A 17,662-nucleotide genomic window follows, 5' to 3' on the forward strand; every position below is an offset into this window, starting at 1 on the left:
AATAATTGTTAGGTTATGCGAGCCCTAGGTACATTAGGCGATAAACCCTCTCGCTTCCCGCTAGAGCCCCACCATTCCAAACTTGGATTAGCGGTCTTCTCCCACGGTGCACACTCTGCGATTGTGTGCCCGATAATTTTCATCATCCTGTGATGAACCTTTTCACATTTGCGACCCTCAACAACAACCGCGACTACTAACCAACAACAGCGAGGAATAATCCAATAGGTCTCAGACGCATTTCCCCATTGCGCTCTTGAGCTATTTAATTCCTCCTTCTTTCTCTTCTTTCCACATTCCTTCTCTTCACCCCGCGAACCATCGTGGTGACGATCCGGAAAGATGTCGTCCTTCGAGCCTGTTGTGAGTAGCCGACATTATTCATTCAGCATTATTCTTTCCTAGCGAGCGAGGGGGCATATCGAGTTGAATCAGTTGGTGGCCAGCTTGCGTTGCTAATTGGAATACTACACAAATCAAAATTCAATTATACATCGAGACTAATATGATATTCCTTTATAGGTCGTCATTGATGGCAAGGGTCACCTTCTCGGTCGACTTGCCAGTATCGTCGCGAAGCAGCTCCTCAACGGTCAGAAGATCGTCGTGGTCCGCTCCGAGGCCCTGAATATCTCGGGCGAATTCTTCCGTGCGAAGCGTACGTAACCTCCACTCTCCAACCGTATCGATCTTTTAGGAAGTTGTCAGGACCGCGATGAAACTGGACAAGAGCTTGGAAATCCTTTGATCGGTAGACGCAGAGGAGAATACAGCGGCTAACATAAGAAACAGTCAAGTACCACGCCTACCTTCGCAAGATGACCCGATACAACCCTACCCGAGGTGGTATGTTCGAACTCTCCCCCACGGCGATTCTAGATAGATCGCGACTCGAATTTCGAAGAATACAAGATATCTAACATCTCATAGGTCCCTTCCACTTCCGTGCCCCTTCAAGGATCTTCTACAAGGCCGTCCGCGGCATGATTCCCCACAAGACCGCCCGAGGCGCCGCCGCATTGGAGCGACTCAAGGTCTTCGAGGGTGTTCCTCCCCCGTACGACAAGCAGAAGAAGATGGTTGTTCCCCAGGCTCTGCGTGTTCTCCGATTGCAACCCGGCCGAAAGTTCTGCGCTGTTGGTCGTCTGAGCCACGAGGTCGGCTGGAAGTACCAGGGTGTTGTTGAGAGGTACGTTAAACATGGATTTGCCCCGCCATGCCATGTTCCTTATGTGACTTCACGGGAACATAGGCCACTACTATTTCTTAGCACAAATTGTACTGACTTATCGATGATAGACTTGAGGAGCGCAGAAAGGCAAAGGGTGCCGCGTACTACGAGCGCAAGAAGCTGGCGCTGCGACAACAGTCCGAGGCCAAGAAGAACGCCAAGGTCGACAGCAAGACGGCTGACGCCCTCAAGTCTTACGGCTACTAATTGTTTCTTCATCCTTCTGCATTTTTTCCGGGTAACCAAAACAAATACCAGGACAACTCCGTCTCATATTGCAACTAGATCCGGCGTGTGGGTTAGGGAAACTTGATCATATTTGCTCTTGTCATACTGCGAAATTCGAGGGAAGGCAGGGGCGGTCATAGGGTTGGGGATATGTTCACCGGCTCTAGTCCTGTGTTCTACGAATTCGTCGTCTAGACACCGAATGAGAAAAACGAACTCAAGAAAGAGAATCCTTGTGATACTGGACTGTGATGCGTTTTACGTGATTTCGTTAGGTTAGCCACGCCATTAATTACACTAATGGTTTTAGGGAGACGACTCTCACAGGGAAGCAGATTCGTTCTCTGATCGATTCAGACGCCTCCATATAAGTTTCCGGTCCAAATGCCTCGAGTTGATTTTGTCCTATCGCCCATGCAACTAGCTTTGGAATGGTTATCTCACGAGGTTCTTGGTAACTTACCACATTTTATTTGTCGCATCCCGCGTGGTTTCGTTCGCTCGCCGTTCTTCATTGCATAGAAATTCAGCGTAGCCACGTGTCCTCCGCCCTTTTTAGTGCTATTGATATATGTTAATTTCTCCCTCTTGTAAATCCCCCTAGCAATATATGATGGCTGTTGCAACTCTGGGGGAAGGAATTACTTGTCTGGAGTTTGCAGTCAGTGTTGATTGATGGCATGAAAGGGTCAAGATTAGTTCTCCCCAGATGAAGCTCCCTTCGGTTATATGAATTGTTGTTTCCTGGGAAAACTATTTCTGTGCCATAGGCTATGAGAAAACATATAATATTTAGGTACTATTTTTACTTATCGCAGAATCCGTGTATGTACATAGAGTACAGTGATTAAAAGGATCAATCTAGATATATAGGTAATATGCGGCTCGAAGCTTTTTCTAAAGGCCAAGACAAATAGAACTTTGTATATTAAATTCTCTTTGATTTCTATCATCATTTAGATAATAAGGTAAGTTGACTAACTAGTTCCCATAACCATTGATGTCTCAATTGCGAGTAAATTTCTTTTTTCTTGTAACTTCTTTCTTAACTACCCATGTACTTCCTCGCCGTCTATTATTGCAAGAGCTAGGTGGCTTGTAACCAACTCAGCCTCTTCTTTTAAAAGTCACGAAGAAAGGATACCATAGGCCTTGGCGTGTCTTGGAATAACCTCTCGAAGATCTTAAATCTTTTTTCTGTTCTAAATTGTGAGTTTACGAGGACGGGCTGTCTTGGCTAGATCACTAGGATTCCTATTTCATCCAACTTGTAGTTTATCTGAGAGCTCAGGCCGAGCTAATAGCTTGTTTTAAGCATCAACTTCATTCTATGGGGGTAGTGATTCATATAGCGAGGTTCTTTATGACATCCTTGCAATAGTATAAAAACACTATTAATATAAGAATCAATGGTGTAGCCAAAGTCTCAGCGTTCTTATCAACGCAATATTAGATTGTTACAAACGTAGACTAAAATTGAATATTTATTATAGAATGTATTATCCATATTATCGACACGACAAACCCATCTTGCCTTTACATTATCCGGAGCTATATATACTGATACTACTATAAGAAGTAGCATTTCTGAATAGTTTACACGATCTATTAAGGACATTACCATTAATCAATACTATTTGGAATAATAGAGGGAAAGGGTACAAATTTATAAGTACTTATTCAAACCCTTTTATGTCTCCAAAAGACTCACCAGGCACTGACTTCTCATGTATACGAAAGATTATCTTACCTTAGGTAAGGTACCAATTATCTGTATTGCGAATTCCTCCGGCATATGCGGGTGCTGCATACACTTAGGCAGCTATGTACGTGATTGTACCTATCTGTCATTTAAAAGGGCATTTACCTTAGGTACCTAACGAAATAAGTCCTATTAAATTCGCTGGATGCTTTGCTTTTCAGGCAGTCACGATGGTTTAGAAGGTACATTCCTAAAGTGGCTCTTTCTAAATGTTCCTCCTTCTAAAATTCTGTCAGTAACAAGTTGCCAATGAGACGGATGTAACTACTGCAAATTTCCAAAGCATCTTTCTAAAATCTTACGCACTGATACCTCAGTTGAACTTTTAGGTAACTTCCACGACAGCCCGAAACCACGTCAACACTTGACGGGGTAACTACCTCCTACTTAAGATAACATCGTAATGCGTCACCGAGCAGACTTTTTCTGCCAGCTGCGAGTTTCCCAGCAACACCTTCTTCCAAATCAGACTCAACCTACTTCAGATTACTAAGTGTTTTTAACTGCACTCCTTTAACTGCAATTTTTACAATTCTGCACAATAACAAATCTTTCGCGACAAATAAAGCTACCTAAACAGATAGGTAACCCCAGTTACCACCATAAGAGTGTAAGTTACACTCCTAAATAATTCATAATTCTCCAACATATTCCCATAATAGATACCTATCGGATCAGAAGGCTTCAAATACAAAAACATTTTCATCATTACTACCATCAACTATAATTGAACATAACAATACTAAAGCTTAAGACTACTAGGATCATTAAGGGTCGTCATACCTCTAACAAATCATACAACTATGGCAATGAACATTCAACATGACACGCCATCTGAGGATGGTCAAAACAACTACCTTGGTAATCGTTGGCTGGCGCGAAACAGATGCGCTCCTATTACCAACGACCAAAACTGTCGACTATGGATTGAGCGTCTACCACCCGACTGTACATACCAAAACCTGCTGTCCTCAATCCGGGACGTAGGCCCTATATACGCCACGCACATTGTACCCCCTATGGCCGAGATTACAGACGTCGGAGTACATCCTATTCCAACGTCGGCAGCCTCCGTAACTTTCTTCAGTCACCATGACGCCAACCTCTTCCTGGCCAAACATGCGGCCAGTCAATTCACTGTCAATGGATATAGAGCTACAATCCTTAGGCACCGTGTCCGAACAGTCTCGGTAGATGTCAACGGCCAATCTCGCGTACTAATCATAAGAGGCCATCCATACTGCGTTGATCCCCAATGGCTTACTTGGCTCTTCACGGAAAAGTTCAAGGTACACTACGACACAGACTATCTAGTCTATACCCCAGGAAGAGTCACCAGTGAAGTCATTTGGGCCTTTGGAAGTTTCCGAGCACAGGCTCATACAATCTATAACCGTCTAACCCAACAGCTTTCCAACTCCATGACAGTTACGTATGGAACAGACCCTTGCGGTGGTGGCAATGGAACCTAGGGTGAAGCCATTATATCCGATGGCGTCCATACTAAAAGGACAACATGAAAACAATAGAGACAGTTAAATGGTGCGTTACATCGCCGTACGTATAAGACTTAACAGGAAGGTATGTTACCATCATAACCTCGCACGCTGAGAGCCAGGACATATTTACTAACCTGGGTCCTAGTCTCTCAAGCAGCATTGTCTACAACTATACGTATAAGAATACTTGTAATTGATGGAGCGAAAGAAATTCGCAGTTACCAGAAGTCTGATAACGTTCCATTCTAGCAACGACGCCATCCGGCATTCAATCATTTCAAAACCCCTTAATTCTACTCCTAAAAACTTCCACAGACTAGGTATCAATTGAGTTTAGCATCAACATTTCATCCCGATTTGGACGAATCCTATGGGGCAGGGGACATAGTTACGATCGGCAGAGACTTTTATATCAGCGTGCGAGCAACGAATACCGTTTAGAAATAAGGATAAGGATCGCCCCCATAAACGATACGGGGTCGCTTATATACGGAACCAAGGGACCGACTCAGGTGGCCTTTGGTATGGCAGCAAAGATGGGTTCTCATTCATCAGCTAAGCTGTTGTGTGGCTATACTTTAGGTAGTTAATTGGTAATCTACCAATTCACTGCTTTTTGCAAACCACCTAATTCAACCAGCTATCTTGAGGTGTAGTTAACCGCTTACAGCATGGGACACTCGCCACAGGCTACGTGGAAGGAGACTACCATGGGCACGGTCTATGTGCTCGACCAATTTCCCTTCCATGGAGTAAACTCGTGGGGTCGCTTGGTGCCGTTTGTTACCTTGGCCCTGTTGATAACGCGTTAGTTGAACCACATCTAAAGCTGGAACCAAGATGACGGCAATTCACCTTTTCAGACCTCTAAGATATCGTGTAATGCCATGCTCAAGGTCGAAGAGCGTTACATCGGTTTTCCAGATGGCCTGCTATTTCATAGGTATATCACCAGTTAGCCATTGTTCTGCTGGGAGCTTGACACGAAAGTAAACATTTCACGAGGCGCCTAATATCCGACAAGAGAGAGGTGCTTGAAGACCATAAGGGACACATTGGCCTTTAGGAGATAGTAGGGGACCGGAGGTAGACGACATAAGATTCGCATGTTTAAAGGGGAGTGATATTGGGAGAAGAATAACCTAGTACGCTAGTACTTACGCGGTGTTCTACACCTGAAAACTGGGCGACGAAGTTTCCGGATCGCTCAGCGAGAAGAATACGCTTGATTAAGTCATTCAAGCAGTTGATGATACGCATAGCGATGACGATATCACGAGGCTTCATGGCCTCTTCGGATTCTTTGGGCCTTGTCGAGTTGAAGCAGATAGCCTTGTAGAGATGCTGTCGAGCCTTGGCTGCTTTCATGAGGCTGAGGCTAAGATCGAAGGGTCTTGGAAGGCTTTTGATGAAGTCGGCGTATATGTTGTGAAGTTCCTTTTCCGTGAGGACTAGGTTTCCATCTATGCCAACTTCCAATAGCTTCGTGGCACGGCTAAGGACTTCATGGGATGCGGGCTTGAGAACTTGGTTGAAGCGGTTGAGTGCCTGGGCGTTGACAACAATGCAATTATCCGGAATGATGATGGCTCGGGCGCCTGTGGGATACCACCACACAGCTCTCGGATTAAGCGTGCTGTGAGTTGAGATGGAGGAATCCATTGTAAAGTAAGGGTTCTTGTGGTGGAATGATGGAATGATGGGGCTGGAGAATAGTTGAAGTGGAGGAGTTGCGGCGCGACAAGAGAAGGATAGAAATAATTGGCGGCAGGACAAATGTTGTACTTGCTGGTCCTTCCAGTGTTGCCTCGCGACAGCCTTTCCGTTACCTAAGGCAAGGCCGCAGTAATATTATTGAGCCAACTTGCCTCGTGATCTTTGGCGGTGACTAAAACGGTGTGCAGTTTTGCCGGAGTCTTCACAGCATATCACATAGCATGCAATCAAACTTACCATAAAAATTAGTTAACGAGCTAAAGCACATTCAAGAAAACATTGTCCTTATAAATAACACCTCACATGTCTTTGACTTGATTGGGACCAAAGGGGGCTTACCGTTGTTCTAGAATTAGAGCAGACGCACACAGAACTGGCCGCCGGATCGTAAGATAGCGATAGTTGATCAATAAAACCGCGACTTTTCCTAAACCTCCTTTCACAGTTTCGAAAGAAATTCTAGTTCAAACAAGGCGGTACGTTAGCTGGAAAAGGAAGATTCCATGTGAGGGTCTAATGGGAGTTTCTAGATACCTTGAGTGTGAACTGGGAGTTGTGGTTAAGGACTCAGGTCGGCGACTTCCTTTAGTAATAATAGCTGGTAAGTAACAGCCCCGGTTAGACTCAGGTCGGCGATTTCTCCAGAATTTGAGGTTGAGGATTCACGTCAGTACTTAATGTTGTTAAGTAGCAAGACTCAGGTCGGCGACTGGGATAATAAAAATCTGTTAATAATTGTCCCTCCAAAAACTAAAGGTTAAGGACTCAAATCGGCAACTACGACAAGTAACAAAATTCCATTGGCGTGACTACTTCAGATGTTAGCGCTGAGAAGTTAGGTCTGCGACTGCCTTAGATACCGAAAGAGCTATCTATAGTTGCCCACTGCCTACCTACCTACCTACCTACCTACCCTACCTAAAATAACAAAAGTCTGTCGGCGGCAGGAACGCTAAAACCTTAAACTTTAATTGCACGGGTTCTATCAATTGAAGGCGGCATGTACATGTATCAAATTAAATAGGTACTTTAGGTACCTGTAAGTGCATTCAAAACACCTAGCAAAAACTTTGGGGGATTCAGGGGTTCGATCTACCAGACATCTGATGCGAATTACTTGAATAGAGTTAACCTAGCCTAAATAGGTCTATAGGATCAAGAGGTATTAGAGAGAGAATGCTAGACCCCCGTTAGCACTGATCAGACTACCTGTACACCAGCCCGATTCTGGGCTACACAGCATAGAAACTATGCCCGCAATCTCATGATCATATGCTGCCCGTCCACCAAACTTCTTCCCAAGCTCCTGCACCTCCGGGGTATCTGTCGGTCGAACCGATACCAATGGTGTGACGGGATTCCACCGGGCAAGCGTTTGCTTGATATCGTCCGGCGCAGATAAGTACATGTCCGTCATGACGGGGCCAGGGTTGATAGTATTGACTGTGGCACGCTCCGCCAGCTCGCGGGCCATAACCCGTGCTATTGCTTCCAACGCGCCTTTGCTGCCCGAATATAGCGTCGTGGCCTCGGTGCCGATTTTGCTGTTGATACTGGACATCATGACGATCCGGCCAGACCTATCCGTGGGTAGGTATGGCACGAAGACCTGGGTTAGTAGGATAGGACCTAGGACGTTGACGGAGTAGATCTTGTGGAAGTCGGCCTCTGTTACGTCTTCAAGAGGCCCGATAAAACTAATGGCGGCATTATGAATGAGGATGTCGAGCTGCAGCTTGCCCGTCTGGGGGTTCGTAAAGTGAGTCTTAGCTGCTTCGACAATTTTGTCACAGCCTTCCCTGTTGCTGACATTGGCCCTGACCCAGATAGCTTTCACGCCATGAGCAGTTTGCAGCTCGCTGCAGAGATCAGCGGCTGCTTTGTCAGATGTTTCTGTGGCGTGGTTCACGATGATGTTGCATCCTTTGCTAGCAAGATTGCGTACGATGGCAGCACCGATACCTGTATAGGTATGTTAGAGACTCTTCGCTGCATTGTATTTATAGAAGGCCACTTACTTCTTGCCGAACCAGTGACGAGTGCCAGTTTCCCTTCATGGACCCGGGGGATGTTGGGTGAAATTGTTTGAGCTTGTGCCATTTTGAGAGAATATAATGTAGGTGATAGGTAATTCTATGAAACGTGCCAGTGTTGGAAGCGAGATTTCTATGTGCATAGGTAGGTAAAATAGCATGCCCGATTTTCTTTATATCCAAGCAACAGGCTTGTTGGACTATTACGTCCATGGCTAGCTGTTATGGGCCATTGGTTCTAAATCATCTTCGGAATATACCGTAAGATATTGCTCGTTGATTGTATGCGGTTACGACGGACCCGGTATCTCCTGTAAAGTGTAATCCGTAAAGATGCGTAGGTCGAAACGAGGGTTCGGTACCAACCAATGTGCGTATGTGTATCTCTTAGAGACCTAAACAGGGGTCTGTAAACTAGCGTTGTTCGCTATGTACCAACCGTTTTTATATAGATCTACATGTAATAGTAAGTGATCTATTTCTATACTATGCAAGTCGCTACGGAATAGTTCGAAGGTTAATCTTAGAATTATGTAATTTTGATGGAGAAAGCAGATAGAACAGCTGGTAGCGAGCGGCGCTAGCTTACAGACCCCTGTTTAGGTCTCTAAGAGATATGCAAACTACAACTCACCAGGATCTTCAACAATACCTATTTGTGGGGATTTTTACCTAAAGAAGCGAAGTATCAGCACATTCGAATTATTATGGCAAGATATAACTTCAGATGAATCTCGTGGTTTCTAGACGAGCTTTATCGTCAATAATTGCCTATTTAGGCAAAGATTAAGCCAGAAACTTCGAACCGTCTTGTATTTACCATAGTAAATAAGCTGTGCTAATACTTAGTTATTAACTATTTCAAGTAATTATTTCCACAAATATTGTTGAAGATCCTGGTGAGTTGTATGAAACTCACCGCATATGTATGTACTCGAATATTTAGCTACGTCAGTTTTAATGGATGTAACATCACAGAATGGCGTCAAAATAAGTGCCTAACAAGGGGAACTTGGTATGTTAGTACTTAGAAAATCGGCACCTTTTTTGACGCTTTTCTGCATCAGTACATACTGTTGGCGAGCTTGTGCCGCAAATATCATTGTCATAAGAAGATCTCAATATAGAATGAGGGACGCAAGAACACGTTGCAGCTCGCTAATCTTTACGATACTACGTACATGGGTCCCTATTTACTACATACCTACAACGCTTTCAAACGAAAGAGTCTAGTTAAGAAGATGTTACGAATCTAGATAACTAGAGTAACTAGGTACATGTGTAGTAGTTTAAACGGAGTCCCGGATCGTGAGATACCCCTGTCTCAAGTAATTACTCCCACGTTACTTGGCTAGACAACCTCCGTCGATGGGCATAGCAATACCGGTAACGTAAGATGAAGCATCGGAAGTTAGCCAAAGAGACCCCTGTGCGACTTCCCGAGGTAGGGCAAACCGATTCAGGAAGCTGAAATTTTTAGAAAATTCTTCTTCCGAAATCTCCATTGCTTTGATAGCAGCAGCCGACATATCGGTCTGTTTTTCATTATTAGCATTTTCGTCTAAAGTCTTGGTGAGGTGATTAAACGGGATCTCTTACATAAATGGCTCCAGGGGCAATGGCGTTGACCCTGATGTTATGAGGACCTCCCTCCATAGCCGCATGCTTGGTCAGGCCGATTAAGGCATGCTTGGCAGCCGTGTAAGCTGGCATAGTTGGCTGTGGCTTGAAGGCATTGATGGAAGCAATGTTAACAATCGTGCCATTCCCGCCTTGCTTGATCATCTGCTGCATCTCCCACTTGCAACAGAGCGCCGTGCCCTTTAGATTGATATCTGTGAGCTTGCTCCAATAATCCTCGTCGAAGTCGATAAGCGGTGTAGTGTCCGGTGTCAGAGCGGCGTTGTTAATCGCAGCATCAAGCCGGCCGAACTTCGTTACAGTCTTCTCGACTAGGTTTCTTACTTCTTCCGACTTTGATATGTCGGCTTTGACGAACAGGACGTCACCAAACTGAGAAAATTCTGCGGCGACCTCCTGTCCTTCCTTCTCCTTGATATCGCACATGACGACTTTGGCACCGGCTTTGAGAAAGACTTCGGTGGTAGCCTTTCCCATGCCCTGCGCCGCGCCGGTTATGATGGCGACTTTGCCCTTCAGGACAGGGAAGATTTCAACTTCTGGAACGATAGGAGGCATAGTGAACGGGTTTGTGTATAGTGTAGCGTTGAGAGTAGTGGCAAATGAGTCCAGACTTGTATTAGTTAACTCGAGTGAAGGTGTCCGGGTGATCATGTAAATATACTATAGTAGCGATGGCTGCCGGGGAGGTTGTGACTAATTACTAAAGGGGCTTAGGGACTGAAATGGACAGGGTTCCAGGGGCACAGCTACAGCTAACAGCATATGCATGAAGCTTCTTCAGGCCTAACCATGCGTTAGTATAACCTCCCCATGCTTCGTTCTGGAGCCTCTAATGTTGTAATGTTTCATTCAACCAGGAGCCTCCCCGGTACGATTAAGATATCGAATTGAATAACTCACCGGTGTTAATATGTATTTATTATGTAATAGCAATAGTAGTTAGTAAACATGATGATGTTAGCTACTAGAGTTTTTATTGAGCTTACAGGTCGCGTCTCTCTTCGTACTTTCGCCAACCTTCACCAGACTCAACATTCCCCTAATACCTGACAATGGAATCTATTGACGAGTCTAAGGGTTCTCCAGCCAGCAATGTGCTTGCTACTGCCAAAAAGGATAGTAGCGATGCAAGCAGTACCAAGGATGATGTCCCGACTCACCTTAGAGGTACCAGCAAGCGGGCGGTTCAGGTATGCCAAAGAGCGCGTCACTAATGCGAAGCCATTCTGATCTTGATAGGTATGCGTTACGGCAGCTATGGGTGGCTTTCTCTACGGCTTCTCGGCGAATGCTATGAGTGGAACATTGGCACAGACCAGCTTCATTGCCCAATTCCTGACGACTCCCGATGCGACTGCACGAATGGATGGGTTGTTGGCAAGTTTCCTAGGTGGTGCTTTCTTTGGGGCTGTTATACAAGCCCCTATATCGAACAAATGGGGTCGTCGAAAAGCCAATCTTGTCGCTGCCCTCATCGCAATCTTGGCTGGCGTCCTGCAATCGGCATCCTATCACATTGCGATGCTCCTTGTCGCTCGCGTCCTATGCGGTATCGGTGCGGGAATGGTAATGGCTAATAGCCCGGTCTACATGAGCGAAGTGGCACCCCCTCACACTCGTGGGTTACTAGTTGGTCTTCAAGGCGTCGGTATCGTCACAGCCTATATCGCATGCTCGTTGTGCGGGCTAATATTTAGTTTCGTCCAAAATCCCGTCCAGTGGCGTCTGATATTCATAGTTCAAACTGCCTCGGCAGTTATCTTCGCCTGCTCGCTCATCTTTGTTCCGGAGTCACCACGATGGCTAATGGAAAATGGCAAAGAGGAACAGGCTAAAGCTGAGCTCGAGCGGCTACATAGCACTAAGTCGGATCCAAAGGGTACTCTTGCTCGCGCCGAGGCGATACAGATTAAGGCTCAAGTTGAAGCAGAGAGAAATCTTCCTAAGGGGTACATCTATATTTTCACAACACCACACCTTCGCAAGCGGGCGTTCTGTGCCATCTTGTTATGGGTTATGGCGCAAGGCACCGGGATAACCGCCATTGCCAATCTAATACCAGTACTAATGGGCGGCCTTGGATTCGGGACGACTCTTCAACTTGGTTTGGGTTGCGCATGGACAGTTGTCTTAATACTTGGGTGCGTGGTGAACGTAGCTTACGTGGATAGAGTCGGTCGTGTTAGACTTCTTGGTAAGTACTGGTTGGCTTGCCTCCTGTCGCATTCACTAACAGTGCCGAACTAGTAATTGGAGGCATACTCAACGCAGTAATTCTGTCTATCATGACGGCACTAATTAAATTTTACCTCGACACCGCCTACCAGCCTGGAATCAACGCCATAGTTGCCCTGTACTTCATCTTTGGGTTTGCCTTCACTTCGACGATCGAATGTACAGCGTATGTCTACGGCTCAGAGATATGGCCTACACACCTGCGCAGTGAAGGCTCTACTCTTGCCTATGCATCTTTCTTTGGCAATGGTCTTGCGTATAGCGCTCCGGTTAACTTAGCGCTAAAGAATATCGGTTGGAAATATTATCTCGTCTTCGTAGCTGTCACCGTGGTGTCTACAGCCTTTCTCGCAATCTACTTCCCAGAGGTAACTTTCCATCTTGCCAAGTCTACAGTGTATGCTACTAACGTTCTCCATAGACCAAGAACCTGACGCTGGAAGAAATTAATGCAAAATTTGGGGATAAAGTGGCAGTTGATTTGAAAGACGCCATTGCAACCGAAGTCCGGACTGAAACTAGAGGCGACAAGGCACAAGTCTAATGTAATATTCAAAAGATTAGTTATTGTGATCTTGATCTCGTGGAAAGGGGGGGGGGGGTGGAAGTGATGAGAATGCAGCTTGAGCATTAGCAACTTCTAAGTCATGTAGAATAGTGTAAATTATAGCAATCTAGTTCTCTAACATCTAGTTAACTTATAATTAAGACAATCCGATTTTCTTACGTCTATCAGCATATTCTATGCTGAATAAAGAGTTTCTAATATCTTTAACAAGATACCTTTACGTGATGTTACTTTGTGTTTTATTATTTTCTTTTTTACTCCCTAAATATCGTAAGCTCGGATTGTTGTAGGTCGGGGTTCCGTAAGGCACGTATGAAACATCTTGACGGGGACGTTACTACATAGGCTCGAGCGTATATATTATCCTCTTTCGTAAACGACCAGGGCTTCAATTAAAAATAAGCTTTGAATACCTTTAAGCTTAATGATAATAGTACCGAGGTTAAAATTATACGGTTTCTCACCCAGTACAAGATTTCACGCGTACCTAGAAGAATAACCCCGCGACGCTGCAGGAAATGCAGGGGATTGCATATGACGACCAGGTTCTCCTTACTTTGGTGGAGTTTGGTAGCGAGAAGGAATACCTAGTACTAGAGTGTCCAAGCGCCTGGCGGTCCCTCTTCGGGCGCCACACCTGCAGAATGATGTCAAAAAAGGTGGCTCACCTACCAGAATAATTATTAGGTAGTAAAGGTGCGCCAGCTTTTTTGACGCCTTTCTGAACGGGACCAGGTATGCGGACCGAATACGGTAAACGGTTAATACATAATGCCAAAATTAAGGAAATAGGTCAAGGCTATGCCTAAGTTTACAAAAGATATTGTTTGTGGTTATTTTAGATGACCTTTTACGTGCGTACGTGACGTTATTAGCTTATTAATTACTTACGTAATTATTGAGGTATTTCTTGATGTATTTCCCAATAATTTCCTCATTAATTTCCTTATCAGTTTCTTACGTAATTAACAAAGTTTAAGCGCAATATTCTTTCGAAAAGATAACGTAAATAGTTGAGCTTATATTGCACCCCTAGCGTTACTATTACCTGATTAGATATAGTGCCACCAATTTTCTTGATTTTTTTGGCACTAATGTATTAACCGTCCACCGTAGTCTATTAACCTAACGCACTCTAAAGAAAGAAGAAACATTTAAGTCATTTGGTGACATTCGCATTCCACACCGAAAATCACCTAGTTTAGGTACCCAAATAGTCTTTTGAAACTAGCCATTAGACTTCTTACCTAACCTAGTTTTCTAGTATATGTAACACCACCTGCAGAACATCCATAAATGTTTAACTTGATACCAATAACAAAAACTACGTATACAGGTCGTTAAGATGATAATCAGTAATGCCCTCCACATCCCCATATGTGAACCCACATGTATCCCTCAGCAAAATCTTTTAGGAATATATTTATATTTATAACGGGCGGGGACCACGGATCTTTTTCAAGCCATAAGAACTACGGATAACGAGATCGTCACGTACCTTTCAGTATATGTAAATACACTCACGAGGTCTCGGAATTTAGACGAATCGGATTTCATCAACTTTCCAAAATTCCCTACTAGAGGGTCCAAGCGCCTAGCGGTCCCTCTTCGAACGCCAGCGAAGAGGGATCGCCAGGCCAGAAAGGCGTCAAAAAAGCTGGCGCACCTTTACTAACAATTATCCTGGTAAGTGAGCCACCTTTTTTGACGTCCTTCTGCCCGTCATAGCGTAGAAGCGGCTCAGGGATTGTGCAGCCGTGTCCACTCTACCAAGAAGCAGTTGTCAATGATTGGACAACCGGCTTCACCTAAAGTTGATCATCATCTTTTCCGATAGACGAGGGCCGCTTTTCCTGCCAGTCGAAGGATGATAACCTTGGTTACGAGTTACAGTATCGATTCACAGTCCAACTTTATCGGCCCAAAACAAAGCCTCGAAGTTTCGGAACGCGCATGGCCCAGGGCTGAAATGGTGAGGAATCTAACATTTAGACTTTGCTTTGTTTTTCCGTATGGAGTTAGGTATCTTGTGGTGAGTGGCTACCAACAGTACGTTTCAGGATCTTGATCCATCCGATCCTGGGCTCATGCGAGTTCCATACGAAAAGGGCTGAAATAGAGCATTTGAAGCTGTGTTCTGAGCTTTAAGCCTTACGTAGGTTTCCATGGGATAGGATAACACGCGAGGCTTCTCCAGACAAAAATTCGCTCTTAGCGACTGCAATTGTAGATTCGTTAGTTATTTATCATGTTAAACTTGATGTCTATCACTCAGTGTTGTTCCAGTCCTTCCGGTACAAAATTAACTTGATGGCGAACACCAGGATCTCAACAATATACGTTCTATTTTAGCAAAGATAGAGAGAACAGCTGAGGCTGTTAGGTGTTCTTAGCGAATTAGCCTAATGTATATTACTGTCAGGGTCTGCTGTTTGGTCGGGGGTATTATGCTTGTATGTACGGATTAGTCTGGAAATTAGACAGTGAAGAGTTTTGACAACCACTGCCCCTGCTCACACTCCTAGGCTTATGCCATGTACATATGGTACTTCAAGGGTTAGCAATGTCCTTGCGCTCAATAGCGTGGTTGATAATCATCATATTACGATGACTCCCAAAGGTGCCTGATCAAGAAAGAATAAAAAAATCAACTACAAATATCTTTGACTCTAATATTCTACAGAAGTATTCGGATTACTGGCCGGTCCATTAACCTATGAATTCAACGATCTGGCAATCGGTGGCGTCTCCGGGTATTTCTCTTTTCGGTACTTAGATCACGATTCGTAATGCCTCTCGGAAACCAGGGCCCAACGGTCATCGCCGTCGTGTGCACGGAAGCCATACTCGCTGGAGGCTTCATTGGTACGCGAATTGCCATTCGTAAAACATCGAACAAAGGTATTGGCATTGACGACTGGTTTCTTATATCAACTTGGGTAGGTGAATTCAAATTGGCTCCTCCGAATCATGCAGTGTGTTAACCAGGAAGCAATAGATCGTACAGGTTGCATTCGTATGTGCCATAACGGTTTCTTGCCATTATGGCTTCGGTCAACATAACACGGATCTCTCCAAGTCTGATGTGCGAATGGCTACTAAGTCGGAACTTGTTGCTCAATGCATTATTTCATTTGCGATGGGACTTAGCAAGGCAGCTGTCGGCATGTTTTTAATGCGCATTGTTGTTCAGAAATGGTAGGGTCCGGTCCAAATTCTAACTCGATGAGTATGCTCACAGAAAGATATCAGGCACAAAGTAGTACTCTGGTTCTGGATTTCCACGATGATGGGTTGGTCTATTCTGCTTTCCATCACTGTCTTTGCTCAGTGCGTTCCATTCGAGTCTCTCTATGACGAGCGTGTCCCGCGCGAATACTGCCCTCTAGATTTAACTACAATTGCATACATCATGTGTTGTAAGTACCTAGTAATAATTAGAAAAGCTAACCGAGGCTAACGCGACACAGCTTGGTCTGCTGCGATGGACTTTTTCCTAGCAGGATTCCCTTGGATGGTACTTTGGAAGTTAAACATGGGAAAAAAGGAAAGGGTTACAATTTGCGTCTCTCTCAGTTTAGGAATATTGTAAGGCGTACTTCAACAGTGAACTATATTTTACAAACTAACTTCAGATAGGGCAGGAATTTGCGGAGTTGTTAGAACGTCCGGTCTCTATGTTCTAAGCCATACCGATGATTATTTGTGTAAGTTGAGAGCCTACTATATTCATTTCGTGTCTAACAGTCCCTGTAAATGTAGTTGCCACCGCCGAATCGGTGATGTGGACCAGTAGCGAACTTACCATTACACTTATCTGCGTATCTGTTCCAGTACTCCGACCGATCTGGGTTCGACTGCTCGGTGGGACCACCTCGGATCGATATTACAAGCAGAGTGAAGGATCACGTGGTTTAATCACGATAGGGAGGATGAGAAATACAAGGCATGCAGATGCGGAGATAGGCTTGGGTGCTATTCGGCCTGATATAAAAAACGCGAATGTGACGACAATTGGTGCCTCCGGGCGGAACTCGGACGACGGCAGTGAGCGGACCATACTGAGGGACAATCAAGCTATTCAAAGAACACGGGAAGTTACTGTTGCATACGAGGATAAATAAATACAGGGGGGGGGGGGGGGGGCTGAATAGCTACACGACTGTCGTGGTTACTCTACAAATTTAGAACCACGGTTAGTAGAGAAGCCCTCCATGGTATCGAATATTATGGTAATGTTATGTTGAGCTTCATTGAATCTTAGCATAGGTACTAGTTTGTTTACCATCAAGATATACCTTAGGTACCTCTTAACGGCATACTAATGGAACGGCGTGTTACCTAGATTTCTTTCAGATATACGTCTAACCTAGCATATAGTTTTAATATAGTGGTTCGCTCTACCTAAAGCACTTGCGGCCTCCGAGTCGTAATTTCAATTGCTTCTTGTTATCCTAAAGCGTAGAAGCACGAGGAGTTCATTGTTTTGGTTAATTGAGAAGCACTTTAAGTCATGGCACTTAAGCTCATTCCTATGCCTCCATCAGTTATCAAGCCACAGCCTACCATGTAGCTAGACACGGGGCTGCACATGAACGAGACGAGATCAACAACCTTCTCAGCAGTTGTAAGGCGCCCCATTAGTATTCCCGACATACTTATTTATCCTCGACCAGGAACAACCTCCATAACTTTCCTTATCATCGAAGTATCTACGTAATGAGCAAATGCAGTTCACCCGGATCC

The 17,662-nt window shown here is 44.7% G+C and overlaps 6 protein-coding genes across 6 annotated transcripts; 4 read left to right on the forward strand and 2 right to left on the reverse strand.

Annotated features, from left to right (window-relative positions):
• Window positions 1–86: 86 nt before the first annotated feature.
• Window positions 87–1,550, forward strand: F4817DRAFT_108219 (60S ribosomal protein L16). Its single transcript, XM_049297436.1, has 5 exons — window positions 87–363; window positions 523–658; window positions 793–846; window positions 931–1,189; window positions 1,300–1,550. Exons 1-5 carry the CDS (start codon window positions 343–345, stop codon window positions 1,436–1,438), a joined length of 609 nt encoding a protein of 202 aa, XP_049159174.1. The 5' UTR covers window positions 87–342; the 3' UTR covers window positions 1,439–1,550.
• Window positions 1,551–4,024: 2,474 nt separating this feature from the next.
• Window positions 4,025–4,693, forward strand: F4817DRAFT_315910 (uncharacterized protein; the record flags this gene model as incomplete). The annotated part of the gene is made up of 1 exon (XM_049300596.1): window positions 4,025–4,693. The coding sequence occupies one exon, from the start codon at window positions 4,025–4,027 to the stop codon at window positions 4,691–4,693; it is 669 nt and encodes a 222-aa protein (XP_049159175.1).
• A 534-nt stretch (window positions 4,694–5,227) lies between these two features.
• On the reverse strand, window positions 5,228–6,576 carry F4817DRAFT_108248 (uncharacterized protein). Its single transcript, XM_049297437.1, has 3 exons — window positions 5,882–6,576; window positions 5,576–5,652; window positions 5,228–5,514 (listed from the first exon to the last, which is right to left on the reverse strand). The coding sequence occupies exons 1-3, from the start codon at window positions 6,380–6,382 to the stop codon at window positions 5,442–5,444; spliced, it is 651 nt and encodes a 216-aa protein (XP_049159176.1). The 5' UTR covers window positions 6,383–6,576; the 3' UTR covers window positions 5,228–5,441.
• A 1,025-nt stretch (window positions 6,577–7,601) lies between these two features.
• Window positions 7,602–10,668, reverse strand: F4817DRAFT_358762 (NAD(P)-binding protein; the record flags this gene model as incomplete). Its single annotated transcript, XM_049306070.1, has 4 exons — window positions 7,602–8,398; window positions 8,455–8,526; window positions 9,854–10,004; window positions 10,069–10,668. 4 exons carry the CDS (start codon window positions 10,666–10,668, stop codon window positions 7,602–7,604), a joined length of 1,620 nt encoding a protein of 539 aa, XP_049159177.1.
• A 177-nt stretch (window positions 10,669–10,845) lies between these two features.
• Window positions 10,846–13,075, forward strand: F4817DRAFT_337568 (general substrate transporter). Its single transcript, XM_049303319.1, has 5 exons — window positions 10,846–10,895; window positions 11,013–11,303; window positions 11,353–12,307; window positions 12,361–12,716; window positions 12,770–13,075. Exons 2-5 carry the CDS (start codon window positions 11,166–11,168, stop codon window positions 12,890–12,892), a joined length of 1,572 nt encoding a protein of 523 aa, XP_049159178.1. The 5' UTR covers window positions 10,846–10,895; window positions 11,013–11,165; the 3' UTR covers window positions 12,893–13,075.
• Window positions 13,076–15,345: 2,270 nt separating this feature from the next.
• On the forward strand, window positions 15,346–17,049 carry F4817DRAFT_108314 (uncharacterized protein). Its single transcript, XM_049297438.1, has 6 exons — window positions 15,346–15,855; window positions 15,915–16,114; window positions 16,169–16,335; window positions 16,387–16,504; window positions 16,556–16,623; window positions 16,679–17,049. The coding sequence occupies exons 1-6, from the start codon at window positions 15,706–15,708 to the stop codon at window positions 17,038–17,040; spliced, it is 1,065 nt and encodes a 354-aa protein (XP_049159179.1). The 5' UTR covers window positions 15,346–15,705; the 3' UTR covers window positions 17,041–17,049.
• The last annotated feature ends 613 nt before the right edge of the window (window positions 17,050–17,662 follow it).

The sequence above is a fragment of the Daldinia loculata genome (assembly GCF_022478755.1).
Source record: "Daldinia loculata strain CBS 113971 unplaced genomic scaffold F4817scaffold_24, whole genome shotgun sequence".
Lineage (NCBI taxonomy): Eukaryota > Fungi > Ascomycota > Sordariomycetes > Xylariales > Hypoxylaceae > Daldinia > Daldinia loculata.

Bases quoted from the DNA above. Each gene is read 5' to 3' on its own strand.
- F4817DRAFT_108219 (XM_049297436.1), top strand. From the start codon at position 343: ATGTCGTCCTTCGAGCCTGTT. The intron at 847-930 runs GTATGTTCGAAC...AACATCTCATAG, and splicing joins ATACAACCCTACCCGAGGTG to GTCCCTTCCACTTCCGTGCC. The intron at 1,190-1,299 runs GTACGTTAAACA...TATCGATGATAG, and splicing joins TACCAGGGTGTTGTTGAGAG to ACTTGAGGAGCGCAGAAAGG.
- F4817DRAFT_108248 (XM_049297437.1), bottom strand. From the start codon at position 6,382: ATGGATTCCTCCATCTCAACTCACAGCACGCTTAATCCGAGAGCTGTG. The intron at 5,653-5,881 runs GTAAGTACTAGC...CCTATGAAATAG, and splicing joins TTTCAGGTGTAGAACACCGC to CAGGCCATCTGGAAAACCGA. The intron at 5,515-5,575 runs GTGAATTGCCGT...CGTTATCAACAG, and splicing joins TATCTTAGAGGTCTGAAAAG to GGCCAAGGTAACAAACGGCA.
- F4817DRAFT_337568 (XM_049303319.1), top strand. From the start codon at position 11,166: ATGGAATCTATTGACGAGTCTAAGGGTTCTCCAGCCAGCAATGTGCTT. The intron at 11,304-11,352 runs GTATGCCAAAGA...TGATCTTGATAG, and splicing joins CCAGCAAGCGGGCGGTTCAG to GTATGCGTTACGGCAGCTAT. The intron at 12,308-12,360 runs GTAAGTACTGGT...GTGCCGAACTAG, and splicing joins CGGTCGTGTTAGACTTCTTG to TAATTGGAGGCATACTCAAC.
- F4817DRAFT_108314 (XM_049297438.1), top strand. From the start codon at position 15,706: ATGCCTCTCGGAAACCAGGGCCCAACGGTCATCGCCGTCGTGTGCACG. The intron at 16,115-16,168 runs GTAGGGTCCGGT...GAAAGATATCAG, and splicing joins CGCATTGTTGTTCAGAAATG to GCACAAAGTAGTACTCTGGT. The intron at 16,505-16,555 runs GTAAGGCGTACT...AACTTCAGATAG, and splicing joins TCTCTCAGTTTAGGAATATT to GGCAGGAATTTGCGGAGTTG.